The 26328-nt window shown below is 47.9% G+C and overlaps 1 protein-coding gene across 6 annotated transcripts in view; it reads right to left on the minus strand.

Moving 5' to 3' along the window:
• The window catches only part of CENPT (centromere protein T), a 1770416-nt gene that overhangs the window by 1697571 nt on the left and 46517 nt on the right, over window positions 1-26328 (minus strand). For all 6 annotated transcript variants that reach the window (XM_069655330.1, XM_069655348.1, XM_069655339.1 and 3 more), the window contains exon 2: window positions 14720-14831. In XM_069655330.1, the coding sequence (XP_069511431.1) occupies window positions 14720-14823 (104 nt within the window). In that variant the 5' untranslated portion in view covers window positions 14824-14831. The remainder of the gene's footprint in view (window positions 1-14719; window positions 14832-26328) is intronic.

Genomic DNA, 26328 nt, shown 5'->3' on the forward strand with positions numbered 1-26328 from the left:
CCATTTAGAAATAAATAAATACATTTAAGAAAATGGAAGAGAAGTCTGAAAGGTTTCACAAGGAATTCTATGACACAGAAGACCATTTCTCTGCCACGCAGTGTGGCGATATTTAACCCTTCAGCTGACTATACTCTCGGAAGAGCAATTAGAAATGTTGGACAGGCCGATCTCTAACGTGGAGGTGAACCTTGAAATAGCGAAGATGACACCGGGTAAAACACCAGATCCAGACAGGTCCATTCCTATTAAAAGATATTTAAAGAGATTTTAACCCCTAAACTGGTTGCTCAGTTTAGTGGGATATTCAAAAGAGATTAGATACCGCACACATTTCTGTAAGAGACAATTTATGTGATCCCAAGGAGGGATGGGACCCCTCAAAGTGTTTATTTTATAAGCCCACATACCTATTGGACGTAGATATAAAGATATGGACCAGGATATTGGCCACATGCTTGGACGAGGTCCTGCTCAACCTCATACATAATGACAAGGTTTTATTTGTGAGAAGGCAGTGGGGAGGCAACATCAAGAAGGCTATAATTCTCATTCACGCGGCATGGAGGCAACCAGCTGACCTGGTCCTTCCCTCACTAGATGCAGAAAAGGCATTTGACCAGGTCAGCGAATGTTCTTACTTGGCCTTTTGAAAACATTTAGGTTCAGCCCAAAATGAATAGGTTGGGATGTTAGGCAGCGGTGTTCAGCGGGACATTGCTGCACTGAACGCCGCTGCTGAACACAGCATTTATAAGATTGCAGAAAGGCGGGAAGACATTATACAGGACTGCTATCACATTAACAAACTTCACAAAGAGACATGACACAGCTTCAGCCCTAATACAAGTATATAAAAAAAACAGTGGCTCAACCCAATATAGAAGGGTGAAAAAAGCGTCATTCTGGACACATATACAATATACCCGTGAAGAACACCGCCTTGGCCGAAACATGTGTTGGCTTTGGCAAGTCAGGTTACAATTAAAACACCATTTGGACACGAAAAATGTTCATTTTCAGGTTAAATTTCGCTAATTGGTTAACATTTATGGAATGGGATATGTTCGCTTAATTACACAAATACACAACCATTAACTATTTTGACTTCACAGCATAGCCACAATACTTGTGCATCAGGAGCCATCCCAACAGGAAACAGCCACAACATAGCGCAAAAAACATCTGTATACTAAATTAGCTAAATTGTTATTACTCAATAAGGATGTAAATTGAAAAATAAAATGTGTTCAAGTGTCCTTTGGCTTTTGTCCTTTTGCTGGTAATTTGCTGCTGGGATAGAGTACAAGTAGATTGCAGCTAGACCAGAGTAGTCTCGGAAGCCTGAGCACAGCAAAAAAAATGATGTAAAATTGCAAACTGAGAAAAAGTCCAAGTATAAAAGCTTTTAAAAATGGGTTCAGAGGATACATAGGGCTGGAGGGCCACCCGGTGGCCCAAGATCGGTCCTTGCCAGATTTCACAGGTACCAGGACAGAGCCAGGATGCTAGAGAAAGCCAGGTCCGGAGGTCCACTCACTCTTAGGGGAGCACACATTAACATCTTCCATGACCTATCCTCGCTTACCCTGGCCCTGAGGCGCATCTGTAACCCTCTGACGAAATGGCTCAAGGAACAAGGAACCCGATACAGATGGGGATATCCCTTCTCCCTCTCATTCGAACATGGAAGCAGGAGAATACGGCTGAAATCGGAACAGAGATTCGTGACTGTATTGCTGAACTCCTGGGAATGAGTTCAGAGGGAGGAGATCAAGAAGAGCCCGAACAGAACAGAGGAAGATGGGAACTTCAGGGGCCACAGAGAAAAAGAGTAAAGGGTTCGAGGAAATATAGGCAAGGCAACACCTCACCAGACAGTGATAAATGAAAATAACATCTGGATAGACGGAATTCGATACAGGGAAGGCAGGGAGACGGGACCCGACAGACCGCCAATTCCCAGGCAACCCAAACTGCTAAAATGTTTCAACATGAGAGCAGACTCTCTGGGAGGATTCTCCCCTTACGAAGGGGTCGAACGACCAGCCGATGATGGGCCACGAAGTTGCATGTGCCACCATATATCCTTTTACAAAAGTTAATGTTGTGTTATGTGGGCGGGGGGGAGTCAAGGGGGCTCAAAATGTTAATGTGATTGAATACGGACCATGCTAACGGTTCCCACTGGTGGTCCGACGTTGGATTGACAGTTTCCATCCAATCCAGATCAGACGCCACCAACCAAGGATGGAGGATCCGGACAGGAGGGGGGATGGAAGGGGAGGGGGGCAGAGGGAGGGTGGGGGATTGGGCCAAGGAACATTAAAGAGAGGGAGGGGGGGGCGGAAGGGTGAAAATGACAAAGCTCAAGACAGACAAGTATAATGAACAGAACAACCTCAAGTCGTTGGCAGCCAGAGATAAAACAAGGGACCCAGTGAACAGACAAAAAGAACACAGTAATGGCTAATACAAGCCGCTCACCAACCGACAGGCCAGGCTCAATCAGAATCGGAACACTAAACGTCAAGGGACTCAACTCCCCCCACCAAAAAGTCATTAGTCTCGAGGGAACTCAAAAGGGCCGATCTCGACATACTTTTCTTACAATAAACAAGATACATAAGAGGAGAAGAATGAAGGGTTCTGTTCGCCAGATTTGGACTTGAATACTGGGGCTCTGGCCCACTCCAAAAAGGCTGGTGTTGGCATTCTAGTCAGCAAAGGACTCAAATTCAAAGCTTTGAAAACCTGGGTAGATGTAAGCGGTAGAGCAATTATGCTAGTAGGTAGAATAAAGGACACCACCATAACACTCGCTTCCATATACGCCCCCAATACTGGACAGTCAAGATTCCTGCAACACATAGTCCCCAAAGTCATGCTCGAAGCGAAAAGTGAAGTGATCCTGGGAGGCGACTTCAACATGTGGGCAGACCCTGCACGTGACAGGCAAGCTGGTAATCCGCATGCAAATGATCCACCCGAGGCCGGCCGCCCAGAAGTGATTGAGATGATGAACACCTACAAGCTGAAAGACACATGGCGCCATATGAGCCCCCAGCAAACAGGGTTCACATTCTACTCAGCACCACACGCCACATATACCAGGATTGATTACATATACCGCACCTCGGGTCTAATCGATGCAAAGTCCACATCAAGGATAGTCCCAATAACATGGTCCGACCATGACATGGTCACGGTCACCCTTAGCCTGATGACGCTCCTCCGTAGGAGCTCGAAATGGCGCTGTAACGAAACGCTCTAGAAGGACCCGGTATTCCACGAACAACTGCCGAAAGAAATTGGCGAATACTTCAAACGGAATAACACAGGCGAAGTCTCAAAAAACACAGTACGGGAGGCAGGGAAAGCCACGTGGAGAGGTATACTAATGGAAGAGGGGGCCACCAAGAAAAGGGAGCAAACACTGATAGAAAACAAGCTCAGAAACTAAATTTCACAATTAGACCTTCTCGCACAATCCAACAACGCCGAAAGAGGAAAGAGAATAGCGGATGCGACCAGGAAAAGGGAGGAACTTTGTCAATTGGAGATCGGCCAAGTTGTTCGTAAACTCCAATTCCTGAAACAGAAACACTACGAGAAAGGTGACAAAGCAGACACGCTATTAGCAGCCAGGCTAAGAGGGCAACAAGCAGAAAGATGGGTGTCATCCATAGAAAACAGAAATGATCCCCAAGCGACGAGCCCCACCAACATCCCAGAGGCCTTCGCCGACTTCTACGAGAAATTGTATACCTCTGAAACCGTACCAGATGAGGAGCTAATGAACAAATATATGAACAAGATTACCATGCCAAGACTTACCCAAGAAACAGCAGGTGCACTCGAATCTCCCATCACTGACAAAGAAATAGAAGATGCCATTAAAAGGCTCCCGACCGGGAAAGCCCCAGGGAACGACGGCTACACCGCGGGGTTCTACAAAACCTTCATTGCTACCCTTCTCCCATTTATGGTTGAGCTCTTTAATCATATTCTCCAGACCGGATTAGCGTCCAAATCCTTTTCTGAAGCATTAATCACAGTCATTCCCAAGGACGGCAAAGACCCCAAGCGATGCGCATCCTACCGCCCTATCTCTCTCCTTAACATGGACGCCAAAATATACACGCAAGTCCTTACTGCTAGGCTGGAAACGCATATGCCCCCCATAATTCATCCTGACCAGGCTGGATTTATCCTTGGTAGACAGGGTGCCGATTCCACTCGTAAGACCCTCCACCTGAATTAAAGCAGTATACACCTCACCCAAAGCATCCGTAACGGTGAACTCACAGTATTCTGCTGGTTCTCCCTGGGTAGAGGCACGAGGCAAGAATTCCCCCTCTCTGCAATATTATTTGCATTATCCTTAGAACACCTAGCACAAACACTTAGAGCGGACAAATGCGTAGAAGGCTTGCACGTCCAGGGAAGGGAATACAAATTGGCCATATACGCCGACGACATCCTACTCCAAGTGCAAAACCCCATGACATCAATACCCCGTGCCATACAACTTGATGAATACGACTCAATACCGGTCTTCAAAATCAACAGAACCAAATCCATCCTCTTCCGGCTACACGAGCCCACCACGCACCAACTCTCTGAATTTGCCCAACTGGGCCTTACTATCGGAGGCCCAACGCTCCGGTATCTAGGTATCAACTTGACGAGAAATATTGCCGATATATATGAGGCCAACTTCCCACAACTTCTCACCGCATTCCACGCAGACCTTGCGAGATGGCAACCCCTCACGATCTTATGGATGGGACGCCTCAACGCCATCAAGATGGTTAGCCTCCCACACTTCCTATATCCATTCCAAGTTCTCCCCGTGAGGATCCCAGAGGATTTCTTTAAACAAGTGAAAAGGGCGATACTCCAATTCCTATGGGCTGGGAAAAAAACAGAATATCATACAAAACTCTCATACTCCCCAAAGAGCAAGAGAGCAAGGCGGGGTAGGCCTCCCTGACATCGAGCGATACTACCAAGCGGTCCAGCTAAGAGTGCTTGTTCCCATCTAAGAGACAGAAAAGACCCACAATGGGTCCAACTATATAACGATAACCTGACCCCCGTGACCCTCTCGGAGTGGCTATGGTTCCCCAGATAAAAGCTCATGCGAAAACTGCGCGACCATCCCATCCTGGGGACGATATGGGACATATGGAAAGAGGGAAAAGGAATGATAGGGGTAACAACATGGCCGTCCCCAAGAGTCACCTATGGGCTATGGGAATCAGAGAAGAAATTCCTGAACATCCCAGGTACCAATCCTGGTTTGAAGCGGGGCTCGAAAGAGTTGGACAGTTATGGAGAGAGGGCAAATTCATAGCAATCTCAGAGCTAGAGGAAGCCCTCCAACTGCACCCTAGACCGATCTTCCTCTGCTTATGCCTAAAAGGCGTCCTATCTAAACGAGAGTGGTGTGCAAAGATACGGAGGGAACTCACCACATTCGAGAAAATCCTCGACACGGCCACCACGACTAAAGGACTGATAGCATGCATGTATCGCGCCCTACTCGACAAAGGTCAGGACCCGATCCCAAGCCTCAAAGATAGATGGGAGAAGGGCTTTAACAGAGAATTTGATCCACACGCATGGGACACAATCTGTAAAACACCATCCCAAATATCAATCGCCGCACAGTACAAGCTCCACGCAGTAGAACTACTACACAGATGGCAATATGACCCCCACAGACTATCCAAAATGTTTCAGACCAACAGCCCAAAATGCTGGAGAGAATGCGGAATTGATGCCAACTACTGGCACATGTGGTGGGACTGTCCCAAAGCATGCATCTACTGGGACGAGGTGATGGGATGGATCAAACAAATAGACGGCATTGAAAGAAAGGCAACACCCCTCCTGACTTTATTTGGCCTAGAAGAAGGCGAAGAAGAACTAGTCAGGATAAAGGGGCTGGCATTCCCGCTACTACTAGCAGCGAGAGCAGGTCTAGTCATTAAATGGAAATCCCCACACCTCCCAGCAAAAAAGGAATGGATTGGAATGGAGAAAATCACAGCGACTCTCCATGGGAAAGCTGCGCGCCATGAAGAACTCTGGTGTGACTTTGATGCACTACACGTCCCAAACCCAGGACGAAACCGAACCGACGACTCTAAGCCTTTTAGCCCACAAACCTGATAACGGATCAGACACCACTCATCAACCTGCAAGTGAAAGGGCCTGCCGCAAGCCACAAATATATGTGAACAAAATAAAACTTATGTCCCAATTTCAATGGAAAATACGACCCTGTCAACAAATTTTGCAAAAATTGTCGCCTGTCTTGGGGGCAGGGGGGAGGGGAAGGAACTTATTAATGTAAGTGGAATGGTAATGTCAGTAGCGACATATGTATGGTTTTTCAGGATTACAAAGTTAACTCGATGTAGCACGACAATGATATCAACATTTTAATTGTTCTCTTTATTCACATGTTTCAAAAACCAATAAAACTCAAAAAATATGTATTCAGTGCAAAGAACAGAATGTAAAATATTGCATTCTTGGCACAAAAGAACATCAACGCATAAACTACCAGTGCATGTACTCAAAACAATGCCATTCCAGTCCAAATAAATACATACTGTATAGCACAGACTCAATATGAAGGGCAGCATGAATCACTACTCTGAGAGACCACCACACGCTGTTAATATCCAAGGCATCTTAAATGTTTTAGGGGTTAGGACTACAAATGGCAATGCAACAATATCCTAAGCAGCTGCCAGCACAGATCCTGCTTGTATCCCCCCTTCCTTACTATGTTCTCTTTAATTTTATTCATAGCAGCAGCCCAATAAATGTATACCAACATCACACCAGAACTCAGACATACACCTCAATATCAATCTAAAAAATATGGGCGAGTGGGAAAACTTAACTTTTCTCAAGTCAGTCATGGGAAATGTTGGCACAAGCTCAACACTTTGAAGGCATCATGAAGCAAGACACAGACAACAGATTCAAAGTTCAAACAGAATTGTTTCAGTAACTTAAATTTCAGGATGGCTGAAGGCCTAACTTGCCCTATACTAAGGAAGGATTTCCCTACCTAAAGAAACTAAGGAAAGTCAGCGTAAGGAAGTACAACTTAAAAGTCTGTCTGTGTGCATGACCTATACTTGCCCTCACAACTAAAGCTAAAAAATGTGTAGGGATGTCAGCAATAAAAGAAATAGTGTTCCAAATAAAGTTCTGAGCTTCTTCCGGCTCCATCCTCGTCCGTAGCGAAACATTTTGGATACACCTTTTGGATACCATGAACGCTAAGGGAATGAATAAGGAGTTCTCTCTCAGGTGCTTTATCTAATGGATTGTAGGACAGTAACAAGGACTTAAATCCATGTTACTTGAAAGGTAATCATTTAACCATGTTCTTTTGCTCACAATATATACTGGTTGACCAACCACCATTGACTGACCTTGCTTGGTAACACTCAATGGGGGACATTCCGAGTTTGGAGGCAGCCATGGTGCCATTAGCACCATGGCTGCCTCCAAACTCGGGTCCGGGTAGGCGGAATGGGGACTTACCGGGACAGTCCGACCTATGCGGACCCGGTAAGTCCCCATGCCGAATACCATTCCCCATTCAAGCCCCTTAATGGGAATGGCGAAGGCGCTAATAACGGGCCCGCAAATTGCGGGCCCGTTATTTGCTCCCTGGTCCCCTAACGGGACCCACTAAGGACGTCTGGTCTGACCAGACGTTCTTTGCGGGTCCCGCTAGGGAACCTCAGAATAGGGTAGTAAGTGGTTACCGGTACCAGCATCCTTACTGGCGCCGGTAACCCCTTACCGCCCAACTCGGAACGACCCCCAATATCTTTAACTAAAATTAACTAAATTTGACAATTATCCAAGTGCACCGACGGGAGGTGGAATACCTGTTAAATCTACTTCAGTCGGGACCTGTCTAACCGGCCCACCTCTCTGCCTTTATGGCATAATGAACACACATATGTCTACATTATTCACTTAAAGGATATTAACCTGTGGAGTCCAAATTATGTTCAGAACAAACACATACCCATGGAGACGAGCATTCACATTACAACCAGGATGAACCATCATCCAGGACATATTTGATTATGAGGACCACTTATTTTTACATCACGGAGAATACCGAACAAATATTAGGAGTTAGTATAATTACCCCTTCCTCATGGCATACTGATTTTGAGGATTTCGAGGAGATTAATCCCTCCTCTTAATACCATGTTAATTAGGGTAGTTAACTATTCGTATTTAACAGACTATAGTTTTTTACCCTGAGCGTTATTATAAACAGCATAGGACAGGGAATACATGCCGCGTTAGGTTTATCACTAACAAACCATTAACCATTCTAAGAGGGTGTACCTTTCAACCTTGTTTTCACCATAGCGGCTTATATGCTAGTCCGCTTTCGATTTTTATGGCTGGTGTCCATTGAACGGTGGTTTTATAATACAGACAGCTCTACAGCATCTTGAGCGGTTGTCAAGACGACCACATTAACCCACCTTCTGCGCCTCCAGGGGTATTCTGTGCAGATCCGAACGCGTGTCCTCTGGTCAGCCGGAGCTCTGATGACATCGCACCACGCACCGCTCCGCGCACAAAGCCGCAGCCACCACGATACCTTTGATACTACTCTGGTCAGCGTCCTGCTTTGAGATTATAACTGAGATGCTATAATAGATTGCAAGTTCATGCATTACTCTCTATCCCTTCATCCAACATAATATTTTACGTGTCTTTCTATAGAAACTCGACTTCTGAAAATCGTGTCGGACACACTTCTTTTCAAAGGATCCAATAAGCAATGATCGTGCACTTTTTGGTGTATTCCCTACACTCGCCAAAATCTACAGGATTAGCCCATCAAGAAGAGTGAGTTTACTTACCCCATATTATTTTTCTGTAATTTATCCCTTGTCAATTTACAAGAGTATATTCCATAAAGGGAACCTTACATTCACCTACATCTTTTCACAGTACTTATCCAAGTGCCCAAGGAGTGAAGAATGCCCTCGTATCATTATGTCTGACTACGAAGTGGGAACGTATTGACCGGTAGGGAGTCCATCTGTGACGATATAAGAATACTGGCTCCTCTAGGTGAAACAAACAGAATTATATGGCTATAAGGGAACATTTATGATGAAACCCTAAACATGTAGAAACTACGGCACTTTGACACCAGCTACATGTTTTATTACCCACAGGAGTCCGCTCTCCTTTCTGGAAAGACATTTGTTTTCAAACCTCTACCCTTGAGATTCAGGGCAAGGCGTTTTTTTTTTAAATATTTACTAAGGAGCAACAACTTATCATTATCAAGGTATTTATTCTTGTCTTCATATAAGGGTTATTCTACTTTTTAGACCTTTTAATTGATCCTCCTACATAACCATACACGTGTTTCTCCTAGCCATTTCTAGACTGGGGGGGAATGGCAATTCACTAATGCGATATACATTTTCGGCATCAGAGCCACTTGGGTATCCCTCCCCTGATATTCTCTTGGGATATGAATGAATGACTTTTGTCAACTGTAATGTATTTGCCTGATCATATATTGGTCTCCACCGGTTCTGCCATACCTGCTTTTTTTTGTTTGTAACAGTACACGGACAGTTTATCCTTTTGAAATGAAACCTCTATAATAGGTTTTCATTAGAAGATGTGATCTTTTTATGTTTGATTGAGAACACGTTTATTTCTATGTATCACACTAAAATAGAATATATAGTTTCTTTGCAGTTCAAATCTTGGCTCTTGAAGAAGAGATTGAAATCTCGAAACGCGTCAGCCTTTTTTATTTTGAATTTTCATTGATCTACATAATCCGTTGTTCCTTTGTATTTTTTCCTGCATCCAAGAAACAGAGAAAATATTATTTATTGTACATAATAAATAACTGTTCTTTTTATCAAATCAGTATTTGGAATGTTGTGTTCAGAATGAACAATCATTCAAAAACAATAACTCATTATATACGATTGATGAACCGTCCTAGGACGGATTAGTAACAGTGTGCAGGCGACGGGAGGGTTCCACATTTTCTGGATCCTCTTTTTCTCTTTACATAGTTGTATTAGTAGACTTGTGCCAGATCTACTTCTCCTCCTCCGCACCTTGAATTCTTTAAGTATCTGCATTGAGTCATCATTATCCCAAAAATTAAATGTTGGAGTGCATCCACATATCTTCTCTTCTTCCAGCTCCTGGCTTACTTTTCAGCTCCCCTTCCCCAAGTTCAAGATAGTTCCAGAAACCATCGGGATTCCCTTCCCCAAGATCAAGACAGTTCCACAAATCCTCAGGGGTTCACAGCCCCAAGTTCAAGACAGTTAACTTGTACTAGTTATCAATCTTTTAATGTTCAAAAACAGCTCCAAACTAACATTACATTCCTTCTGGTTTCTTAATGGTTCAATCAGATTGCCTTCTCTCATTTCACCTCAGCAACCTCTTTGGCTTTCACAATTGGCGTTTCCTTGGTCTAGGCGCAGTTGTCAGACCACACGGTCCACCCATTAAAAGCCACAAAGGTTCTTCTGTATCTGTACCTGTGTGATGGTTCACACTCACTTGGATTCCCCTTATATGCCTCTTGGCTTTGCCACAATGTATTTTCACATCTAGGTCACTTTGTGGTGGTTTTGTTCCTTCACCACCTTGTTTTCAGACGCTCTTGCAATCTTTCATACTTGCTTCCTTCCGTGTTTCATTCAACTTGTGCTTACTTTTCAAATAGGCAGTATATGAATTTCGCACACACTTGTCATCGGGTCATAGTTTTGCCAAAAGCTTTCAATCAGTTCGATATTGCTTTCATTCAGTTGGGTAATTAAGATCTGTGATCTGTTAATCTGCCACTTGTATGCTATATTGTCCTTAATTGGCTCTCAACCCGTTACTTTGACTTCATTTCAGCCTGTGCATGGTTTTTCATTCATTCAGGAGTTCATTTTGTTTTCCCCATAATCCCCAGGAGCGCCTCGATTCGAGTAATCCTCCCTCTCCACTCACCAGCCCCTGGCGTCTCCTCCCGGCTGCTGCGCTTTGCATTTCGGCTCTGCCGACAAGGGTTCTTTCGACCGCGAACACCGCTCGCACTTCAGTCTCTCTCGTCTCTCACTGGCCGCTGCGATTTTCGCTCCGTGGATGCTGCCAGGCACTTTGCTTCTTTCTTCTGCATCCGCAGCATTGGCTGTGAACCTCCGACCAATGAGGCTCCCCACACCTGTGGCCATCTTGCGGCCCGCCTGCTGCTTGGCTCTACAGCTTCCTGGGGTTGTCTGCCAGCGTCATGGCTCTCCTGCAGGACCCACCTCGGCTGCTTCCTTGCATACAGGATTCCCTGCTGGTCGTCTCTTTGCTGTTGGTATCCTCCCTTTTTATACACCTACAACCACTTAATGGGTTGCCGGTGTGAGTCCCAAATTGTAATTGCCTGGCTGCAATTAGTGGAACACTTGAGACATGCCTGACCATTAAAACTCTGCAGGCTTCTTCCTCATATCAGTAATATAGAGTGGTGAAATGTCTTACTAGAGTTCGCTACTCCTAGTTGCCTTGAGGGGAAATAAGGGGATATGTTTTGCAATAGCCCCTTAAGGAAGGGGCAGGGGAAGATTGATTCTCATAAGAGAAAGGGGGATACCCCGTCTCACCTGCGTGCCTCCCCTTATTCGTCCTCCTTCTAAGATTCCCATATTTAGAATGTCTTGATGTTTTTTCTGGGCAGAGAGAAAAGGATAGCAATATCCCACAAAGGCGGAAGCGAGCAAGGGTTCATCATGGAATGGAAATGGGGGATACTGTGTCTCATCCAAGGACATTCCCTGCCATTCCCCAAGTCTCTTCTACCCAGGTGATCCTCCCTCGCATCTCCACCCCCATGGTTCGGAACCAGGAGTGATGGCCCTCCCCTGGCCACCTGAGTAGATGATGATGGGTAGAAAGAAGTGAGGACCCCCTCAGGTTCCTCACAACACACAGCATCAGATTTCCAATTTAACAGAAACCAGGTGTTAAGTAGCAAACCTCAACCTCTAGATTGCACCCTTAGAGTGTACCCATATTCATCCCCTCAACTATGACCAATCTGTACTCCCACTAGTACACTGCCCCTTCACAACATTTCCTTCTAGGCTCTTTCGTTGGACTGTTACCACAATTCACAAAACACGCTGGGGTTGGGCAGAAGAGAGGCAAGAAGGGAACAACACAACTCCACAGTACTGTCATTCTGCTTTATTGTAAAACTCACACTTGGCCAACACTAACCGAGCCCACATAGGGTGGACTGCAAATCTTATCTACTTCCTCCAGCTAACATTCCGCGGAGCTATCTCCCTTGCAGGATCCTAGAAACAAGAAGAGCTGTCAGGAGGCACTAGTAACATGAAATAGGGCAGAAGGTCAAACCTACAACCTGTTAGGGAGAATTCTCTTATAAGGCTAATTTCCCAAACCTAGTGACTCCCCCAGCAGCTTTGCTGGATTTTTAGGGTTTGTTTTTTTTCTCCTGCTAAGAGTGAGACGCTTTTACTCCCACTCTTAGGCATGATTTGAGGTATGTCTTTGGCTTGTTATGTGCTTATGGGCTATGGGGTTTCTTTTTACTCCATAGGGTATCATCTGTTTTTCTGTATGTGTGGTACACAGCACCCTCAGTGCAGTACCACAGGGGTGTCACAGTGACCCCCAAACATAGACTCCATACCCTGGGACTGACTACTGTCTCCCAGGGCATGTAAAGTCACCATTGGCTTTACTAGTCCAAAATTGTGAACAGAACGAGTACAAAGCATAATATTGTGGAAGTACTAGAAGGGGTTAATTATATTGACCCTGAGTCTGTTTTCAAGGGGGAACGGTCCAGTCCCCCCTTGTCGAGTTTCTGGCTGGTGGCAGTGGTTACCACGCAAAATATTCCACCGGAATAGTCTCTATGGGATTTTCCCATTGATTTTAAACGCACCACTTTTTGGTGCAATGTTAAAGATACCGCCGGTTTAATTATTTAATATTAAATTCACGGTTGGGTCTTTTTGCCAGAACTCTTTTCTAAAATGGCGTTCGTGTCCGTCTCTGTAACTCTGACCAACGTCGAGCCCTTTGTTCCACTTTTTGGCAGGCTTCTCCACAGAAGCCCTCCAAATGGTGCCAATCTGTCTGGGTTCCACAGGAGCGGTGGAGGGGGGAATTGGCACCCTGGACTGCGTTGCCTTGGCAACCCAAGTCGCACTCTACTCCGATTGGCCCAGTGGTGAGCCGCCCGGCTCACCACTTAGCATGTGTGATTGACAGCTAGGCTGATGAATGGGGGATTTTCTGCATAAAAGCAGGGCCTTTGAGACTGGAACTTCAGAAGTCGCCACAGGACCTAAGAATCCGAAGAGGGAAGAAGCTGAGCCATCTGCAACGACGACACCACCGGTAAAGCCCTGCTGCTACTACCTCACCACTTTCCCCACGACAAGAGAAGATCTTCTACTGGAAGAGTCTTCTTCCCCTGAGCTGGTGGGATCAATCAGTTTGCCCTTTTCGCCTTCCAAAGATGTCTCTTGGTCGAATCGCCCGTGCCAAGCACCCCGGTGGCCGGATAGCCAAGCTCACCACTTTTGACCGCGAATAAAAGGGCCGCACCTTTTAATCGGGAACTCCGCGGCTGGTTTCATCCCTATGCAGTACAACGACTCCACGTACCCTCCGCGACGAGATCTTCTCTTCCCCTGGTCGGAACCATGATTTTCAACCACTTCCAGGAACAACTGCCCCCGCTGGAGCTTCCTTTCTCTTTAAAGGTACTGTGTCCTGCCTGGCCTCCCTTTCTACAGATTGCTAAAGGTGACCCTTAGTTCCTTGGCTTCTAAACTGGGTTGGCTCCAGGCCTTCCAACTATATCTTTTGAATGTCCCCAACCTCTTCTGAACACTCTGCAAAGACTTTCAGTGCACTTTAAACCGTGTGATCCTGGGCACATTTCGCTTTACTCCATTTAAAGTGGGCCTGGCCTATGAACTTTGGCTCTACAGTATAACCTGCCTTTCTCCCCTTGCTCTGAATTACTAAAAGTGTTGGGAACTGTTTTATTCTAATGCTCTGCCTTTTTCTCTCCCTTTAACTACATTATCAGAGTGCCATCTTGGTTAAGCGCTCACATCTGTCCTAACAAATAGCAGTGTTTTAACCCTGACTTGTCTGATAACTATTAAGGGAGGCTTGCATACTTTACCTGACTCTGTTTTAACTTGCTTTTGATTGAGACTGCTAGTATATGCCATAAAGTGGGTTTTAAATAAATAATTATATACTTTTTATACAAAGCTCTGGTCAGTGTTTGTTTGCTCTACTGTGTTTTGGCCCTGTTGTGTATACCCTGCATTCTGCCCTACTCTTCTTGAGAGAAGTCTGACTGCTCAGCCACAGCTACCAGGTAAATCTGGGTGGTGCAGACTGCAACCAAATGGGTTTACTGCTTACTCCTGTAGTCTTAATCTTTTTGCAGTGTACAGGAACACAGGATTCTGCCTAACACAACCTTTTCAGCCACTATCTCCTCAGTGGCTACTTCTACAGCACCAATCGCGCTGCTTTTCTTCCCCACATCTATCACAACACCTATTATATTATCTATCATAACATGCAAGCAAACATTTAATTGAATGATATATCTCACCGTTTTCTGGCATTCTGTCTCAAAACTGACAAGTCGGTCTCTGTTGCGACCACCTTCTTAATCAGTGTACGAAACGAGAAGTCTTCATCTGAAAACCCTGCCATTTTCTAACCTGTGAAAAACAAATTACACATGAGAATTAAACAGAAATGTCACTGAGGCACGGTTCTGTATTCTGTCCTTAACTACCATACAGAGACAAACACCTCAGGGATATTTCCTTATGTGCTCTGTGAACAAAATGTAGACATTGTACTTCGGTGGCTCCCAATTACAGACACAGTAATGTTCAGATTTGATACAATGCACACACAAAAGCACATTACATGCCTTTATCATTCAATTCCAACTCCAGTTAGGCAGACAAGAAGATTGGTGAATTTTCATGGTTTGGGGAGGATATTACAGACAGATTTGTGAACAAACTTGTGAAGCTCCTTTTTGTTCAGGCCCCAGCATGGTTAAATGGACTCATCATGAAACCTCTCTCAGAAACAAGTAAACTTCTCATAAGCTAAAACAAGATGTGTGAGAGTGATCAATGACATTCCACCGCATTTGTATGGATGGGCCAGTCCCTGATAACCCCCATTCTAACAACCCACTTACCTCCTTATTCCCATGCTCCCCATTTCTCTAGCCCTCACGTGCTACCCGTATAACAAATACTCCAGTAAGTGCAGGGAAATATCCCTCAGGAGAGGGCTGTGGTGGATTGGGGGGCTACCGTATGACATACTGGAGGGCAGGTAATAAAGAAAACCATTGTAAAAACAAGGAATAACCTAACCAATATCAGCCCAACTGATACGTCTCTCATTAGTCAGGGCACATTAAATACCAGAAAGATATGTGCAGAACTAAAGGGCATCACGTGGGTTCCTGTCACTAATAGGTGTGCCATCAATGTAGTGTTATCTACCTATCTCAGCGCTTTTTCTGCTCAACTCAGATAACAACATAAGGGATACATTACTCACCGTAATCGTATTGCTGATGCTTGTATCTGCTTAGATTCACATGCTGTGCATAGGCAGACATCTAGTGGAAGCTGCGGAGTATTACAGTTTGTTTTTCGAAACTCGAAAATGGGTGTCGACACAGGGCGTGCCAGTAATACTATCCCTAGTGTGACGTCCACTGTACCCATGATCCCTCACGCGTGTAGGACCCTCAGATTGTATTTTTTCTGACATGAGGTAGCATGAGGGGAAGCGCGAGTACAGATGATCCAAGCAGATATAAAGAAAGGTAAGACTACAAGCATCCATGTGCCATCTCAGAGGGGAGGAAGGGTGGGTCTCATGTGAATCTAAGCAGATACAAGCATCAGAAGTACGATTACGGCGAGTAATGTATCCCTTCTGAGGCTTGTGGAATCTGCTTAGATCACATGCTGTGCATAGATTAGCGAGCAGTACCTGAAGAAGGAGGTGGGATGTGAGAAGGGTCAGGAGCAATTAAATGTCTTAGAAACGCTTGTCCCACTTGGGTATCGGTCTTGGAATGGGTGTCGATGCAGTAGTGCTGAGTAAAAGTGTGAACAGAGCTCCAAGTAGCTGCTTTGCAAATAGTGTCAAGGGGGACATTTGCAATGAAAGCCAGAGTGGCCCCAATGCCTCTAGTAGAGCGGGCTCTTGGCGTGAAAGGCAGTCTTTCCAGAAAGGGAGTAACACAGCTGGATACAGTTAATAATCCACTTAGAGATGGCACCTTTAGAGACGCGATCCCCCTCTCTGCCTGTAGCTGCGGAGACAAACAGTGGTCTGTTTTCCTTAGCGATCTGGTCTTGTTTACATAGTAGAGGACCGCCCTATGCACATCTAGGGTGTGTAGTTTCACCTCAGCCGAGCTCTGTGGGTCTTGGAAGAAGGCCGGAAGCTCGATTGACTGGTTCACGTGTAATTTAGAAATAAACTTAGGTGAGAACCTAGGGTGTTTGCGTAAAACCACTTTATCTTTATGGACAGTAAAGAAAGGATCTTGCACCGACAGAGCCTGAATTTCACTGACCCTTCTTATAGATGTAATAGCTACATAAGAAGGCGGTCTTATAAATCAGGTGTTTGAGACTGCTTTTATGCATGGGCTTGAATGGGGGGCCCATGAGTTTAGATAGCACCACGTTAAGGTCCCATCCTGGTGGTGGGTTAGAAATAGGAGAGTGAAGTCTCTTTACTCCTTCCATGAAGGCTTTAACTACTGGTACTTTCTACCACGACACCTTGTTATGGGAAGTGGTGTATGCCGACAGAACTGCCAGGTGTACCTTCAGTGAGTTAAAAGCCAGTCCTGCATCCAGCAGGTGGAAGGAGTGCAATCAACTGGGTTGATTTGTTTATTCTGGCACCAGATAACAAATCTCTTCCATTTGTCAAAGTAGCAGTGCCTCGTGTTTGGCTTACTAGATTCCTTTAGGATGTCCATACACCTCTGTGGTAAATTGAGATGTCCAAACTCTATGACCTCAGGAGCCATGCTGCCAGGTTCATTGAGTTGGGTTGAGGATGCACCGTTTGACCTTGGTGCTGGGACAGTAGGTTGTACCAGGTCGGATGTTTGATCGGTTCGCACACAGCTAAACTGCGTAAGTGTGGGAACCAAGGTTGTCTCGCCCACATGGGAGCAACCAGGACGAGCGTCATCGACTCTGTTCATCTTGTTGACCACCTTCCTGATGAGAGGAGTTGGTGGAAAAGCATACGCAAACATTCCTGACCAGTTCATCCACAGGGCGTTCCCCTGGGAGTATGGTTGGGGGAAACTGGATGCAAATCCTGGGCATTGTCTGTTTTCGCTTGTGGTGAATAGGTCTACATTGGGGAAACCCCGCTGAGGGAAATTATCTTCTACGACCTCTCTGTGTAGACACCATTCGTGTTCTTCTGGGAGGGGGTCTCTGCTTAGAGCATCCGCTAGAGAATTGAGATCCCCTGGAACATGTTGCGATGACAGGAAGAAGTTCTGTCTGAGTGCCCAGATCCAAATTTTCTGGGCAAGCTTGGACAGATTTGGCGAACGAGTCCCTCCTTGCTTGTTCAGGTAAAACATGGCTGTAGTGCTGTCCGTCTGGATTTGCGCTGACAGATTTAGCAGGTAGGGCTCGAACGCTTGAAGCGCTCTGAATACTGCCAGAAGCTCTAGCAGGTTGATGTGATTCTTGGCCACTGAGTGAGACCAGAGACCCTGAGCTGTGTGGTGGAGATGGTGAGCTCCCCACCCTGTTAGGAATGCATCGGTTGTGACTACCGCCTGTATCTCGGGATCGTAAAAGGGTTTCCCCTTGGACAGATTTTCTCTTGTTCACCAGTTTAGGCTTTGTACAAGTGTTAGCAAAACGACCACTAGATCGTCCCACTGACCACTTGCCTGAGACCACTGTTTCGCCAACCATTTGTGCATGGAACGCATGCGCAGGCGTGCGTGGGGGACCAGGTAAATACAGGACGCCATCATGCCCAGCAACCGCATTGCTTTGCGTACCCTAGGAACTGTTTGGCACCAGGCTTGACTTTTTCTTGTTTATTGAGAAGCCCAATTCGAAGAGGAGGTCGATTGTCCTTTGAATGTTTGTTCTGCACATTACTGGGGTCTCCCCCGTGATGAGCCAGTCGTCCAGGTAAGGGTACACCGGGATTGCCTCCCTGCGTAGGTGTGCTGCCGCCACCGCCAGTACCTTGGTGAATACCCTTGGAGCCGAAGCTATCCCGAAGGGCAGTACCTTGAACTGGTAGTGCCGACTGTCCACCTTGAAGCGCAAGTACTTTCTGTGCGCTGGGAACATGGAAATATGAAAATAGGCATCTTTCATATCCAATGTTGCCATATAATCCCACTTTTTTTAGGAGGGGGATTACCTCTTGGAGAGTAGTAATGCGAAATTTTTGGGGCTTGACATACTTGTTTGCAGGCCGTAAGTCCAATACTGGGAGCATTGTCAAATCTTTTTTTGGCACAAGGAAGTAAGTTGAATAAATACCCTTGTTTACCTGTTGTCCCGGGACGAGTTCTATCGCGTCCTTTGCTAGCAGATTGACGATCTCCTCGAGGAGGATCTTCTGGTGTTCCAAAGAATGTATTCTTTGTCGTGGAGGATGGTTCCGGGGACGCTCTAACAGTTCTATGCAGTACCCTGCGGATACTGTGGACAGCACCCATCTGTCTGATGCAATCCCTTCCCAAACTTTTATGAAGTTGGAAATGCGTCCCCCTACTGGGGTTGCGTGAGAAGGAACCCTGAAGGGAGCGTCACTGTTTTGGTGGAGGCGTGCCGCCTCCTTTAATGGGACTGCCTCTACCTTTACCACGTCCTCTTTTATTACCCCTGCCGCAACCCTGGGTAGACTGTTGGTTATTATTGTTCCACGGTGTACCCTGCCCCTGCGAATAGTTAGATCCTCTCTGGGAATTTTGGCCGTGTGGGTGACGAAAATTGCCATTCCCTCTCTGATTAGGGGGTATATTGGTTAGTTGGCCTAGGGATTTGAGTGTCTCATACTCGTCCTTTGCATTTTTGAGCGCGTCCTCAACCGCCTTACCAAACAGATCCGGCTCCACCGGTTTATCTAACAATGATGCTTGGGTTTCAGCTTTGAATCCAGACTGCCGTCACCAAGCGTGTCTCTTGACAACAGTTCCTTCTGCTATCAATCTGTCGGCGTTCTCCGCGGCATCAAAGGTTGCTTTTAAAATGCAACCGGACACGGCTCTTCCCTCCGCCGCAACTCGTGCCAACTGGCTCTTTAAGGGTTCTGGGGCGGAGTCTATGAGTGCCGCGACCTCTTCCCACTGATGGCAGTTGTAGCTGGCCAACAGGGTGGTGGAGTTGGCAATCCTTGCCTGATAGGCGGAAGCGGAGGCTACTTTCCTGCCCAAACCATACAGTTTCTTGCTCTCCTTGTCGGGAGGAGCTTCGGATGATGACAAGGGTGTTCCTGGGGTTCACCGCCCTGGTGAGGTTAGGATTTAAAAGTGATGGGTCTGGGGGGCGTGGCTTGGAGCGCCATCGATGTGGTCGCTCCTCTGAGGCCGCCTGTGGCCGCCGTCGAATTCCGGCGGTTTTAAGCGGGGTTCCGCGTCGCCAATGCCATCTAAAGCGACCGGAACCGACATGGCACAACCTGGCTAAACATAGCCTTCGACCGAGGAGGCGTTCTACCAGAATTCAGCGGCTGAACTTCTCCCCCGTCTTTGACCGAAGAAACCAAGATGGCCGCCAAGCCGGAACCCAGCAGCACACTCCGCACCCGGCGGTAGCGGGGCCCTAGAACACCAAGGAGCTGGAGAGGGGGAGCGGAATCTAAACCAAGGCGACCCAGAACACTCCGGGTTGCTGCCTCGGTCCCTCGGCGACCACGGCTTACATACACTCTGAGGGACCGAGAGAGCAGGCTTCCACCCCTCCCCCGCGGCCATCCAGCATCATCCCCGACGGAGACCCTCTCCCCACAACAACGTTTCCTGGGGCGCCCCTGCCCACTCCCCCAGATCTAGTCCAGAGCGGGGGTCGAGGGTGAGGAACTCCCCGAGTGCAGTCTTCCGCCGTCCTAGGCCTCGCTGCTACTCTCTTAATCAAGACCGCCTGACACGAGCAGCATGTCGAGGCAGACAAAGGTGAGCAAGGGCACAGATATCTCCGCCATGTTTACGGCTCCGGAGAAACCCAAGAAACAGGATCCTCCTAAACTGACCCCACAGAAGCCACAAGAGGATAGGGGTGCTCTCGCCACCAAAGGAGACCTGATAGCCTTCATGGCGGACATCAAATCAGAGTTCCGCGCCTGCCTCTCGGAACTCACCGCTAAAGTTGACCAAACAGATCAGAGGGTCACAAAACTCGAACAGAGGCTCGGAGAGATCGAGGACCATTCCCAGGATCACGCTACCACACTGGGGGAAGTGCAAAAGTCTATCGATTCCCTGCATCACAAATACGAGATCCTGGAGTTCAAACATGAAGACCTGGAAAATAGGGCACGTCGAAATAACCTCCGCATTTGGGGCGTCCCGTCCTCTATCCCCGACAACAAACTAGCGGACTACGTGGGAAGCTTCTTCGAGGCCTTACTCCCGGATCTGGACAAATCCCAGCTCCTGCTGGAACGGACCCACAGACTCCGCCCGCGCCGTGGGACAGATTCGGACCCCCCCCCCCAGATGTTATCACCAGGGTCCATTTCTTTACGACGAAAGAGGCAATATCAGCGATCAGTCGCCAAGGAGATGAGATCACTTTTCAGAGCACTCCTCTTCAAATATACCAGGACTTCTCACCACTCACCCTCCAGAAAAGAAGAGCACTTCGGCCTCTGACATTGTTCCTCCAGGAGCAACAGATCCGTTACAGATGGCTGTTTCCGACAGCTCTCCAGTTTACATATAATGGCACCCTACGCCGAATCAGCCACTTGGAAGACGCTGAGAAAATCTTACACCCAACCTCACCCCGAGATCCTTCCACGCCAATCCCAGAGGGGACAGAAGATTCTGGACCGCTTCCCTCTCCAAAGCCCAAACGCACGCCATGGTCGTCGACCCAGCGGAACAACAGAAAGAGATGAACGGGGACGCTTCCACAATCCCAGGCTCCGTCAGCAAGTAAGCCTGGACACAGATGCCCCTGCTTGAAGTAGGACCCGCCACCTAGATTTCGAGCTCACCAACCTTGAACACGGTGGCGGCGGGCCACACGCATGGTTCATACCCACTCCAAGGATACTTTCCACCCTTTGTTCCTTGGAAACCCACAGTACACGATACGTGATGGGACAGTTGGCCCTGTTGGCCTTAGGTACGACCGTACTGACAATGTCGGTCTACCTCCCTGTTAAAGTTGCGGCCCCCCGTCGGGGCTCCGCGTTAAAACCTCAAGTGCAGGATGATATCAAGAGTTTCCCCAACAGACATGTCAGTTGAGCCACCACCCCTTGACCCCCCCCTAACCCAAGGAACGGGGAGTGAGTCTTCAGAGGACCTTCAGTCGCTTCGGATCCTTTCCCTGAATGTTAATGGCCTGAACTCCCCCAACAAGCGAAAGGCAATTCTACTGAAACTTCGTGACGAAGACGCAGCGATAGCTATGCTTCAAGAGACCCACCTGCTGCCGGCAGATGTATCCCGCCTTCGATCCCGGTTATTCCCGCTCCAATTCTTCGCCTCTGGCACAAATAAAAAAGGAGGTACGGCGATTCTCTTCAGGAAAGATCTGAACCCACAGATTCTGGAAACGAAAATATGCCCAGAAGGCCGATTTACAGCGATTAAATGCCTCCTAATGGGAGACCTACATACCCTCATTTCAGTGTATGCTCCCAACACTGGACAGTCACACTTCTATGACTCCTTGGGCACATCTCTCGCTAGCTTTGTGGAGGGCCAAACAATTGTCGGCGGGGATTTCAACGGGGTTCCTGACCCCACCAAAGACCGATCACACCCCCCGACTCCAAGCGACTTCGCCCAAGCACTCAGCCTCCTTCGATTCTTCAGGACGCTGGAGATAATAGACTCATGGCGGGTGTTCCACCCTGACGAAAAAGATTTCTCCTTTTACTCTTTTGTCCATCGCACCTTCTCAAGGATCGACCTGTTCCTGATCTCCCCGCATACGTTCCCATCAGTCAAAGAGGTCACCATCGGCAAAAGAGCGATATCCGACCATGCCCCAGTGCTCCTGGAACTCCGGGTTCATAACCCTAACCCCAACATCCCACGTAAATGGATGCTGTACGACCCGATCCTCAACGACATGGCCACCAGAGACAAGATCGCAACAGGAATAAGAAACTTCTTTAACGAAAACCCAGCCTCAGACACCTCATTAGCAAACAACTGGGACGCCATGAAGGCAGTAATCAGGGGCTCCCTAATAGCCCAAGGTGCGGCCTACCATCGAGACAGACGTCAGACCCGGACGGCCCTAGAGAACGAACTAAGAGAGGCCGAGGCACTCCATAAGGAGAAAGGATGGTCCCCAAAAACACAACGGATCATCCGTACGGCACAGAAAAAACTGGAAGCCCACTATGCGGAACAAACCGCCCAGCTAATGGCGAAGGCCAAACAGTCATACTACGCGAAGGGCAACAAGGCGAACAAGTTTCTGGTGGCCAAACTAGCCAAGCAGAGACGCATCAACGCAATCACGGGCCTGCGTGATGCCAACAGGGTCACACTATACTCAGAGCCCGAGAAGCAACGCCTTGCAATAGATTACTTGGCCCAAATCATGAAAGCAACCCCACGAAACTTATCACAACAGCAGGAATACCTGCAGCAGGCAGCAGTGCCCCGGATCTCCGACGCAATGAGAGACGAACTGGAGGAGCCCATCACAGGGGAGGAAATTGAGGAGGCCATCAAATCACTTAAAACACGGGCCCCCGGCCCAGATGGCTTCTCAACCAGGTTCTATAAACTATTCAGAGCACAACTGACCCCCCCACCTGGCTACCCTATTCAACTCCTTCAGGGAAACGGGTGCGGTGACCCCATCGATGCAGGAATCAACCACCATCCTCCTGCCCAAACCTGGAAAAGACCCAAGAAGCATAACATCCTACAGACCAATCCCACTCTTAAATATCGATGTAAACATATACTCAAAAATTCTAGCAACCCGCTTGAATCGCATCTTGCCGAAGATCATCCACCCCGACCAGGCAGGTTTTATCCTACACCGGACAGCAGGTGACAACATCCGGAGAACCCTGAACCTGGTGGACCTCGCCTCCCGGAACTCCCAAAAACTAGTCTTAGTGGCTCTCGACGCAGCTAAGGCGTTTGATAGGGTGGATTGGACGTTTATGAGACACACCCTAGGGGCCTTTGGCTTCGGACCAGCTTTCCAAACGATGGTTCTAGCCAACTATGATAGCCCTAAAACAAGCCTGAGGATCAACGGCCACAACTCGGCCCCAATCCCCTTATCATGCGGAACCCGGCAAGGCTGTCCACTGTCGCCCTTGCTCTTTGCTCTCACCATGGAGCCCTTCGCACAAAAAATTAGGCGGAATGACCAAATCAAGGGCATACAAAGTGGCCCCACGCACCATAAACTCGCCCTATACGCGGATGACATTTTGCTCACGATCTCGGAGGCCCACTCATCCCTCAAACACGCGATACACGAAATCGCCAGCTACGGCGAAGTCACAGGCCTCACCATAAACTTCGATAAATCATCCGCCTTGGGTATTGGCCTCACCCCAGCAGAACAAGAACCATTGACTAGGATGTGCCCAATAACATGGGAAAAGAGCGCCATCCCCTATCTAGGGGTCTACATCCCGGCTGACCCAAGGGATACGTACAAAGCCAATTTTCCCCGACTCTTCAAAGAACTGGAAGGCGACTTGAAGCGCTGGGAGACCCAAGAGATCTCCCTGCTCGGGCGCATCACTGCATGCAAGATGAACCTCCTTCCGAGATTCCTATACACATGCGCCTCACTACCAGTGGCAATCCCCACGCCAACTCTCCGAGGGATCCAGAGGAAAATGCTGAACTTTATCTGGAGAGGTAAGAAAGCGAGAATCCCTCTCAGAACTATGCTGGGGAGCTCCAAATTGGGAGGGCTAGGGGTCCCAGACCTACAGGCCTACAGAGTGGCAGCCAAACTGGCCCAGGTCCAGGCCTGGCAAAATATGACAAACCGCCCCAGATGGGTGGAGTTGGAACAATCACGGGCACCCCTACCCCTGCGATTTCTGCCACACATCCCGCCCCCCCTCAGGACCCATTGGGGAGAGCTCCTGCTATCAACTAAACACACCCTCAGTACCTGGGACTGGGCGCTAAAACGAAAGGGAGTGCCAAGAGGACTGACCCCATGTTCCCCGGTCTTTCATAATCCAACGTTCACACCGGGTATGAATCCTCGCAACTTTCGTAACTGGATCAAAGGTGGGCTGAAGACCATAGACCAGCTGTATACGGGGGAGAGACCTCTCACATTCGCCAAATGCAAGGAGAAGTTCCAACACCAGGAACGGGATAGATTCACATATATTCAACTACGCCACTGGTGCTCGCATCCCCAAACCTTGCAAGCAGCAACACGCCCTCCTACTGCCTTAGAACTCACCCTGGGAGATCTTCCAACCCGCGGCAGAATATCCACCCTGTACAGATGCTTTCTAAGCGACTTCCTGACCACAAGAACCCGCTGCATGGCCCAATGGGAAGCAGACCTGGGTCACCCGATAGAGGATCAAACCTGGGTTGACATATGGACAAGAACACATACACATCACCAATAGGGAATGTGCATATAAGATCACGCTGCGGTGGTACTATCCGCCCCTCAGACTTCACCATATGAACCCCCAGGTGGACCACTCTTGCTGGAGAGGATGCGGCCACCCAGGCTCCTCCTTCCACATGTGGTGGGACTGCCCGAAGATCCAACCATTCTGGAAAGCTTGCCTAGCGTCCATCTCACAAATTACCGGAACAACGATTCCCTTGGAACCAGAACCGGTTTTGCTGGGTGCTCCAATTGACGGGACCTATCTGCGCTCCGGACCCAGAGCAAAACTAGTAACTCACTGCCTACTAGCAGGGAAAACGGTGGTGGCCCGAACCTGGAAAACCCCGGAAGGCCCTCACATAGCCCAATGGTGCACCAAACTTTGGGACATTCTGATAGAGGAGAAGGTGACGGCAGCACAAGCGGGAACTCTTCATCGTTTCCAGAATATCTGGGCCCCAGTGTTGGAATTCGACCAGCGCTTCCCCGCCCTGACCTACAAACCCACCAGGGCCCGCTGGATCTTAAAAAATCAGGAGATCCCGGAGGAAGACACATAGTCGCTGAGGCCCAATTCGGACTGCCCGGGAGGGAGGAGCCCGCCTACAGGGCCTATGGGACAGATGGACCAGGGGGAGGATAGAGGGAGAAGTCGCAGGGGGGGGATAGAGGACTGGGGTTCAACATGCCTAAATAACCACTGCTTATAATGTCTGTACTTAAAAAAAAAAAAAAAAAAGTGATGCGTCTATTCTTCTCTGAATAGACTTAAGGATAGGGATGGCCTGAGCAACAGGCCTCCTTTCTCCCACTAACTCTTCGGCCAAGTCCCTCTCCTCTTGAGCACCCTGGGTGTCAATGTGGAAATGTTCTGCCGCTCGGGACAGAACTTCATTCAGGAGAGGTTGATTGTCGACACGGGAGTCGGTAATTAGGGGTTCTTTCTCTACTGGGGAATCTACTCTGTAGGTCTCAGGGTCTTCCTCTTCCTCTTCTTGGTCCTCATTATCCCCATAGTAGCCCGTACCAGTTTGCTCTTCCAACATGCCCAAATCTGGATCCTCACAAAAGGATGGATCTCCTTGATATTGAGAGTAGGGCTGTATATAGAAGGGGTCCGAAGACCGTGCTGGGGCATTAAACCGGGACTTCTTACTTGGAGGTATTGGATCCTTAGAGCCTGAGGGTGCTGACCCGTCGAGAGTATAGGAGAGAAAGAGTTCAGGGTTTTTTGCGTACAAATCTGCCAATGAAGACATCCTTGACATAACCCTGTCTATGTCATCACTAGACCATTCTCTAGAACTGGGAATGATCCTTTCTGGGGGTTTCTCCGCCTTATCCTGACTAGACTTACTGG

Source organism: Ambystoma mexicanum, chromosome 1p (genome assembly GCF_040938575.1).
Source record: "Ambystoma mexicanum isolate Mex_15411 chromosome 1p, UKY_AmexF1_1, whole genome shotgun sequence".
NCBI lineage: Eukaryota > Metazoa > Chordata > Amphibia > Caudata > Ambystomatidae > Ambystoma > Ambystoma mexicanum.